We start from the raw sequence: 9,992 nt of genomic DNA on the forward strand, positions 1-9,992 counted from the left end.
ACTCACACTCACACACACACACACACGCACACGCGCACACACACACACGCACGCACACACACACACACACGTGCACACACACACACACACACACGCACACAAAGCAGCATGTAAAACTCAGATTTACTCTTCTTTATATCTTACAGAAGACACATCCTGACACATCTACATTTGACTTCATCCTCTGAGTTTGATGAGCTTGATGAAACTCTAAATTAAATGATGCTGCAACTTTCACAGCTCAGAACTTCCTCCCAGACTAAAACAAGCATTTACTGAAACCGAGCTGTGAAGCAGTGTTGCTATTATCAGCAAAGACTAAAAATAAACCTAATAGAAACTTTCTCATTAACTGTAATAAAACTTAAAACATAAAATGAAAAACATGAAAGAAAATTAGAAATGTTGCCTTGGAAACTAAATGAAAACAAGTAAAGTAATTAAGTAATACATTTTTATAAAAATAAAAATCAATAAAAACAATTGATAGAAATATTAAGCAAAAATGAATACAAATTATAAAAATATAAAAATGATTAAATCTTAAAAATGTAAAATATTAAAAACATTCAAAACAAAAACTAGAACAGAAATTAGAAATGTTGCCTTGGAAACTAAATGAAAATAAAAAAGTTCAAGTCCTAAAATTACTAAAACTAAGCAAAAACTAAGAACAATGACAAAAATAAATTTATTAAAACTTAAACTAAAATGAAAATGAACAATAACAAAATATTAAAAACTAATAAGCACTCTAATAGTAAATTGATAATACTAAAATAAAACTACTAAAAGTCACGTGTGCAACTTTTCTATTTCAGAATGCAAATATCAATAAAAAAAATTGATAGAAATATTAAGCAAAAATGAATACAAATTATAAAAATATCAAAATGATTAAATCTTAAAAATGTAAAATATTCAAAACATTCAAAACAAAAACTAGAACAGAAATTAGAAATGTTGCCTTGGAAACTAAATGAAAATAAAAAAGTTCAAGTCCTAAAATTACTAAAACTAAGCAAAAACTAAGAACAATGACAAAAATAAATTTATTAAAACTTAAACTAAAATGAAAATGAACAATAACAAAATATTAAAAACTAATAAGCACTCTAATAGTAAATTGATAATACTAAAATAAAACTACTAAAAGTCACGTGTGCAACTTTTCTATTTCAGAATGCAAATAAATACTCCGATAGAATATTAATAATTTTAAAATAAAACACTGCGACTTTCGCATATCAGAAAACAAAATGTATGAAAAAAAAAAAGATTGTTGCGATTAGTTATCACAACTTCAAATTCAACATTAGAATAAGTAACTGCATTGTTTCGACTTTAAAAAGTAAGCGTTCATACTTGACTTAAAAAGACACCTTTATTTAACTTGAGTTAAGTTGGATATTTAAGCTCTCTCGACGAATTTTAAGTTGTTATAACTAATTGCAGCAGGATTTGTTTACAGTGCATAATCATGTTTGTTGAGCAGCTCATTCACTCACGAAGACTGGAATGAAACGACTGATTTAAAGAGATGAAGCTGAAGTTCACCTGAGGAGCATCTGACAGGCTTTACACGAGGTGGTGTCCTCAAAACAGTGCATCTGGAAGTCATGACCGTTAGCCGTGCTGTTCTCCGGACACATGTTGGACCTACAAACACACGACATACAAGGTTTCTGCCGCATTATACATATTTAACATATATGAGTATATGAACGATGGACTCACAGCGCCATCTCAAACTGCTCCAGCCACTTCTTCTTCAGCTCTCGCGTCTTAAAGTACAGATCGTAGCCGCCCTGACCGTACAGATCCATCAGCAGGAAGGTGTGCGTCCACTGTAAATACACACAAGCGTCAGGTACAGGTGTGTGCTGCTGCTGATGATGATGATGATGAAGAGGAGGTGTGTAACCTTCTTGCTGTCCTTCTCTCCTGACGGCTCGTCTCTCAGCTGGTAATGCTGAAGCTCAATCAGCTCCTTCAGCTCCAGACTCTCGCCGCTGCGCTTCTTACACACTAGCAGAGCCTTATCGAAGAGAAAGCCGTACCTGCACACACACACACACACACAGTAGGTGCGTCCCAAATCGTGTACTTATGCACTGTTCTATGACGTTTTGTAGTATAAATAGTGTGTGCGTTCACACTGAAAATTCCAAAAAGAAAAAGTGCACTTTAAATACCCGGATGATGCACTTAAATAACCGAAAAAATGAAGAGTGGAATGTTGGACACTTCATGCACTCAACTGTCGCAGCTTTAATTATGTACCGAAGGGGGAGGAGCTATCAGACTCCGATTATGAATGACAAAATAACCTAACATAATTCATACACTACATGGTTGAGTACACAGTGCATACGTACATAGTGTATGAGTGTATAGTGCGTCATTTGGGACGCAGCTAGTGTTACACACGCTACACACTAACAACCTGTTCACATCAAGAACGACACGTATCACAATAACTATGAAGTTATAAAAATCGCTCTAACTCCAAAAAAAAATTGTGAAATCCACAGCACAACTATAACGATATTATTGGACTTTTTTCCAGCTGATGAATGATAAAAACACTGACAGCCAATCAAATCTAGCGTTTAAAGTGTCAGACGTCAAAACTGCAGCATGTTTTTAATAAACAGAATGTTATCGTTTGTTGATGCGGGTGCTAATATATTAATTATAGTTATAAATATAATTATAGATAGGGATATAGTTGTCTTTATAAGTACTGTTATCAATATAGTTAGCATTACAGTTGCAGTTATCGTTATGTTATAATTATACTAATTGTTATTGTTACAGTTATCATTACAGTTATTATCGTTATAGTCATCACTATAGTTAGTGTTATAATTTTTGGTACTGTTATAGTTATAATTTATATAGTTATCTTCATTATAGTTATTGCTACAATTGTTATCTTAATAGTTATTGTTACATTTACCGTTTTTAGGGTTTTTTACATTTACAGTAGCATTATTGTTATCATTACAGTTGTAGTTATCGTTATGATTATAATTATACTAAACTGTTATAGTTATCGTTACAGTTAGCTATTATAGTTATCGTTATCATAGTTATAGTTATCATTATAGTTATTGTTAGTTATAGTTACCGCTACAGTTATAGTTACAGTTAGTTATCTTTATAGTTATCAATATAATTATAATTAATTATCATTACAGTTAGTTATCATTATAGTTACAATTACAGTTCTTGTTATAGTTCTTGTTAAAGTTTATCTTTATTATAGCTATTAATATAATCATTGTTACATTTATAGTTATCATTATCATTACAGTTACAGTTATAGTTCTAATTCCAGTTACTTTTATTGTTATAGTTATCGTTACAGTTATAGTAACACTCACACACACTCACACACACACACACACACACTCACACACACACACACACACACACCTGTCCTGTTTGGATTTCTTCTCCAGGCTGCAGATCTTGAATTCTCCGTCTATTTTGGGTCGTCCGTATAACGCCAGAGACAGAGACTAAACAGAGAGAGTGAGTCTGAATCAGCTTCAAACACAAATGAATCAGAATCAGAGTCAAGCGCTGAAATGAATCGTTCTCAGGTGCTTCTGTACCATGTTCTCGATGCACAGCTGAAACGTCGTGATCTGACGGATGATCTCATTGTCTCTCTTCACCTCGTTCACACACTGAGCCAGATCCTACACACACACACACACACCAGTAGCATGTTCAACTAATCATAAATTCAATTCATGTTCATGAGCTTTTCTACTCATTTTATCTCTACTTGGTGCTCTCACTTCACTGAACATCCTGTTTAAAATACCCACAAAGTTCTGACTCAATGCACAAATGTTGTGACGAAATATCTTTGCATCATTATTTGGTGTCTGAATCATTTGTGTGTTACAGGTAAATTGTTTTGAAGATTCAACAGGAGCATTTTTATCAGTCAACCACAGTATAACCGTCACTGAGACTGCACCTCTATTTACATTCACTGATACGATTTTTCAAGTTCTGCCTCATTAACAGTGAGTGAAGCATGTTCCTTCACCATATGAACCTCTGAAAGTCTGCTGAAACATCTGCCTATCCCTTGTTTTACTATTGTACATGCTTAACACACACACACACACACACACACTCACACACACACACACACACACACACACACACTCATACATTTTACATCCAGTGCAGTGCGCAAGTTTTCCTTCTCTTGTTGGTCCACCGTGTGTTTTACAAGCTCCTGGGACACATACACACACGTGTTTTGGGGACAAGATTAATAAAGACAAAGACTTTAAAGCAAAACAGTACAGGTGAACAGGGTAAACATTTGATCTGTTTCACTATACTAAACCAGTTGATTAATCACAGTACATTAAGACAACTATTTTTTTTCTGGAATTATCTAATATTTAATGCACTAATTTGCATTTATTTTCAGAATATTAATCTGAACATTGGATAGAGCTAGATTCATAATTCTAGTTAGATTTTGTTTTCATATTAGTGTTAAAGGTTTTTAAAGGTTAAAAGTTTTTATCGATCCATAAATCAGTCAACAGACAGAAAACAAATACATTTTCACCATGTTTTTTTTTTTAATAAAATATTTTATAAACCTGTGTGAATGGTATATGAACAAACCCCTCAGTAAAATCCTTCAGAATACAGAGAGGAATAAAACTCTAAGTTTTGGCATTTGTAAGTGCTGCTGAAGTGGAGAAAAATCTCACAGCCTTTAAAGATATGCATTATTTACCATGTTTTTAAGAATAAAATGTAGTATAAATCAGTGTGAATGAAATATGAACAAACCCCTCAGTAAAAACCTGCAGAATATAGATAGGAATAAATCTCTAAGTTTTGGTGTTTGTAAGTTCTGCTGAAGTGGAGAAAAAACTTTTAAAGATATGCATTGCTATTAAAAATCTACAGACACAAATAGACAAAGTGCAATAAAATAAACACTTATATGTGCATTTTGGATGTTTTCTTTCTACCAGTCTGAAATAAAATGTGTACCCCAAATGCAATGCAAGTAGCTTTGGATAAAAGTGTCTGCAAAATGCATAAATGGAAATACTACAAATTTAAATGTTTGCTTTCTACTAGTCTGAAAGATGACACATTATAGAAGCAAAATAGACCAAATAAACTGAGTTTTTATTGCAAATCACATTATAATTGTACATCCTAGTCCAAAAAGCATCTTCATCAGCACTTGTGACTACAACTTACAGTTTGTACTTGTTTTAATCTAATTAGCTTAATTAAAGAACCCCAAAAGTATCGGGTGTGTCCTCATTTTTTACACAGATGTGTGTGTGTGTTTGTGTTGTTCTGTACAGGTTTGTCTGTGCTTATGAGGGTTAGATCTCACTAATATAGTGAAATCTTATGTGTGTGTGTGTGTGTGTGTGTGTTACCTGCAACAGCAGATGATACTTCAGGACTCTCTGCATGGGAACCATCAGCAGGTCTCGCAGTGAAAACCTGCCGCTGTTGGCTCGCATCGAACACTCCTAAATATGAGCAGGTTTGCTAAATGAGATCACTGAAGCTTTGTAGCGCTGGCTTTCGGTTAGCCAGAGGTATTTAAATCAGGTTAAATGCATCTGTGGTCTGTGTGCTTCTCACCTCCAGTTTCATCTTCACGTCCTCATGTGTGCTGGTGATTTTGTCCAGGTGTTTGGTGGCGGCTTCCACCTGACTGCAGTAACGTCCGTACAGCAACAGCCTACCACACACACACACACACACAGATCCGTGTCGTCCATCAGAAAACATCCTTTCATTCACATATGTTGCAATGAACCTCAATGAGGAAACAATTAGTGTGTAAATCATTCGTAAATCCACTCTTACATGAACGGTCACATTCAGTCCGATTGTGTAAGAGTGGTTTTACAAGTGATGTGGACAAAAATGTTTCATAAATGACGTTTAATATAAATGAATCGAGAGTTGTTGAACGAATCAATGATTCAGTGATTCACATTTATACATACACTTGACACTTGTTTTGATCCTGAGTGAATCAGTGTTGTTGAACAGATTAGCTGAATCAATAATGCAGTGACTCACATATAAAGACAGTCACTTCTTTAATTCTAGAATGAATCAGTGCTGTTGAAAGAGTTGTTAAATGAATGTTTCAGTGACTCACACATAAAGACTGTCACCTTTTTAATTCCTAAATAAATCAGTTGTTTTACAAATAACAGAATCAATGATTTAATGACTCACTCATAAAAAGAGTCACTTTTGTATTCCTAAATTAATTATTGTTGAACAAATAATGGAATCAGTGATTCAATGACTCAACAAATAATTCAGTGATTCAACAAATAATGGTATCGGTGAGTTAATTTTTAATTCCTAAATTAATTAGTGTTTTTGAACAAATCTCTGAATAAATGATCCAGTGACTCGTTTAGACAATCACTTTTTTATTCGTAAATAAATGAGTGTTGTTGAATGAATAACATAATCAATGATTCAATGACTAATTCATATACAGAGTCACTTCTTTATTCCTAAATTAATTAGTGTCGATGAACGAATAATGGAATCAATGATTCAATTAATTTGTATCATTTTTAATTCCTAAATGAATCAATGTTGTTGAACAAACCACTGAATCAATGACTCCTTCATAAAGGCAGTCACTGTTTTAATTCCTAAATCAATCAGTGTTGTTCAATAAACCACTGAATAAATGATTCAGTGACTCACTCATATAGACAGTCGCTTATTACATTCCTAAATGAATCCGTGTTTATGAACAAATCACTAAATTAATGATTCAGTAACTCACTCATAAAGACAGTGACTTGTTACTTTCCTAAGTGAATCAGTGAACGAATCAGTGAATAAATAATTGAATATTCAATGTTCAATGTTAAACAAACCACTGAAGTAAATGATTCAGTGACTCACTAATTTAGATTAATTTAGACACTTGTTTCGTTCCTGAATGAATCAGTGCGGTTGAATGAATCAGTTGAATTAATGATTCATTTACAGATTCAACGTTGATTGCCCTTTCAGAGCTCATGAGTTTGACTGAAAGCCTGAGTTTTGTTGAGTTCTGTGCGTGTCGTACCTCTCCTTGTAGTCGATGAAGATCTGATGGAGATTCTCGGCTCGTAAATGCAGTATGGACTCCTGCAGCTCATGAAGCAGAGAGCGATGAGTCTTGGCCAGATCCTGTGAGAGAGGACGTGGATTATTGAGCTGATCGGATGAGCCCGAGACACTCATGAGCTGATGACAGAGAGACTCACTTCAACATTGATGAAGATGTTCTCGATGTCCACGGGCTGCAGGAAAGGCTGCAGCGGTTTCAGAAAGTGCTGCGGACACACAAATGAACACAACAGGACGTGTGTGTGTGAGTCATGTGTTCATCATTCGAGTGTGTCTGAGAGAAGCTCGCGGTTATAGAGACCCTGCTGCTGAAACACTTTCGGTTTCAGGTTGACTGACACGTTCCTCTTATCATCAGATGTGACTGTGAGAGAATCAGTAAACCACAGCACCTGCACATCACAGCGGCCCAATGGTCAGATCCGCAGAGGCTCTGGGTTTGGCTCCAGAGCGTGAGATCATTCAGAGAGTCACAAAAATACTAACAATAAACATGAGGCTCTAAAAAAATCTCAAGATGTATGTTTTCTGTTTTAATGGTTTCATTAATCCTCAATTCAACATGTCTAATCAGTTGAATTTATTTATTTTCATCTTTTCTCCAAAATTGTCTTTTACTTTTTTCTGGATTCTGTATTATTTCATACAAAGTTATCATCAAAAATTGTATGTAATAATAATAATAATAATAATAATACATTTTATTTATAGGTGTCTTTCAAGACACCCAAGGACACCGTACAGTATAAAACAAAACATAAAATGCAAGCATTATAACAACACATTAAACAAGAAAATCATTCAAAGCTATTCTAAACAAATACGTTTTTAGCTGAGCTTTAAAATGGGAAATTTAATCCAGTTGGCGAATGTGCAAAGGTAAAGAGTTCAATAACTTCGGCGCTGCACAACTAAAAGCCCTACCACCAAAGGAACTCATCTTGAAGTTTGGAACAGACAATAAATCTGCAGAAGATGACCTCAAAGAGTGCAAAGGAGTGTACAAATGGAGAAGATCTGAAAGATAATGAGGTGCCTAATTTTGAAGAGCTTTGTATGCAAGAAGTAAGATTTGTACTGTTCAGAACCAATTTAAAATCTATATATTGAGTGCTAGCAGTATTATCAAAATTAATATATTAAAATCTCCCATCGACATGCTATTCGGAGATAGGGTACACATATGTGTTAAAATAGTAGAAATTTCACTTTAAAAAGTATTCATAGCAGATGTCTTTGGTGGTCTATAAATCATGATAAGAATAGTGGGAATCGGACCTTTAAGTTGTACAGCCAGAATTTCAAAAGTTGATGGCTCTGATATCGAAATCGGACAGACTTTATATCTGTCACGATAAATAAGTGCAAGGCCACCCCCCTTTCCAGAGCAACGAGGTTTACATATATATTCATATCCTGATGGTACTGTTTGATTTAAATAAAAAAAGTCATTAGGCTCCTGCCAAGTCTCAGTCACACACATCAAAACAATATTTTGGTCCTCAATAAGTTCATGAATAAGAGACGTCTTATTGTTGAGTGACCGAACATTAAAAAGTACAAAATGGAGTGCAGAAGGCATGTAATCTGACCTGGGCAACGGAGTAAGCACTTCATGATCAACAGACCTCCCAGCGTTTTTAGGCAATCTTGGGTTAGTAGACCAAAAGGACCGAATTACATGTATAACATATATATACTGTATATATATATATATAAATTTTTTTTTTTTCTTTTTTTTTACTTTACCATTTTTAATATTATTTTTACAAGGATAATTTGTTTTAATTTAGTATTTTTTCCCCAAACTTTCCTGAATTCTATGCCTTATAATTTAATAAAAAATTATTATCAAAAACGTTGGTAATCAAATTATTCATAAAACTTTAACAATTTGGTAATTTACTAATGTATCATTAAAACACTGATGAATTAATTCTTGAAAATAAAATGAATGTAGAGAGCAGCTGATCTTGGATGTCTCCATTTAATCTTGTGAATAATGGAAATTAATGAGATATTTACAAGATTTTAATGAGATGTGATTTGTGGTTTTTCTTTCTTGTGGTGTACCAGTAGCTCATATACTGTTAGATTTGATTACAGGAGCGAGTGAATGAGTTTAATCTCTCTCTGTGTGTGTGTGTGTGTGTTTACCTGAAGTATTGATTCCAGTGTGTTTGTGTATTTCTCCTCAGTCTGTCTGATCTCCTGAAGACAGCAGCTCCTCTTGTCTACTTCAACCTTCTGCTGCTGTGACAGACAGTTATCTATAAGTTCTCTGTGTGTATTTGTGTGTATTGAGTGTGTGTGTGTGTGTCTCACTGTTTCTGGTTCCTCTGTCCTCATCAGATCTTCATAAATATCATCTCCTTCATTCTCATCTTCCTCCACACAGTCATAAAGATCATCATCTTCCTCCACCGTGTCACTGAGATACAGTCAGTTCTTAAATGCAACTTTATTCACTTATTTACATATTGTGTTAACAAATGAAGAAGGTTTTGTCAGATTAAGCTCATTTCTTTGCACACACACACACACACTCACTCGATCTGGTCTGAGAGGCCGTTGTAGATGTCATCATCTCCAACACAAGCTTCATCTGGAAACGGCCTGTAGTGAAACGACAAACACAAATCACATGTGTGAACGTTCTGCTGAACATCTGCTTCTGTGATCCACAGAGAAACAGTCAGACGCGTCTGGAACGACATGCAGGTGAGTAAACCATGACTAACTCAACTAAACTGAGTGTGTGTGTGTGTGTGTGTGTGTGTGTGTGTGTGTGTATGTGTGTGTGTGTGTGTGTGTGTGTG

At 34.5% G+C, this 9,992-nt stretch overlaps 1 protein-coding gene across 1 annotated transcript in view; it reads right to left on the bottom strand.

The window, feature by feature from the left end:
• vav1 (vav guanine nucleotide exchange factor 1) overlaps positions 1 to 9,992 on the bottom strand; it is a 27,066-nt gene that overhangs the window by 14,872 nt on the left and 2,202 nt on the right. The window contains exons 3-15 of the mRNA XM_016536955.1: positions 9,724 to 9,789; positions 9,499 to 9,604; positions 9,331 to 9,426; positions 7,311 to 7,379; positions 7,130 to 7,233; positions 5,662 to 5,761; positions 5,451 to 5,546; positions 4,190 to 4,264; positions 3,624 to 3,710; positions 3,442 to 3,527; positions 1,925 to 2,060; positions 1,738 to 1,847; positions 1,558 to 1,659 (exon numbers count right to left, since the gene is read on the bottom strand). Coding sequence (XP_016392441.1) covers positions 1,558 to 1,659; positions 1,738 to 1,847; positions 1,925 to 2,060; positions 3,442 to 3,527; positions 3,624 to 3,710; positions 4,190 to 4,264; positions 5,451 to 5,546; positions 5,662 to 5,761; positions 7,130 to 7,233; positions 7,311 to 7,379; positions 9,331 to 9,426; positions 9,499 to 9,604; positions 9,724 to 9,789 — 1,233 coding nt within the window. The remainder of the gene's footprint in view (positions 1 to 1,557; positions 1,660 to 1,737; positions 1,848 to 1,924; positions 2,061 to 3,441; positions 3,528 to 3,623; positions 3,711 to 4,189; positions 4,265 to 5,450; positions 5,547 to 5,661; positions 5,762 to 7,129; positions 7,234 to 7,310; positions 7,380 to 9,330; positions 9,427 to 9,498; positions 9,605 to 9,723; positions 9,790 to 9,992) is intronic.

This window comes from Sinocyclocheilus rhinocerous, unplaced genomic scaffold (genome assembly GCF_001515625.1).
Source record: "Sinocyclocheilus rhinocerous isolate Xijiao unplaced genomic scaffold, SAMN03320098_v1.1 scaffold937, whole genome shotgun sequence".
Classification (NCBI taxonomy): domain Eukaryota; kingdom Metazoa; phylum Chordata; class Actinopteri; order Cypriniformes; family Cyprinidae; genus Sinocyclocheilus; species Sinocyclocheilus rhinocerous.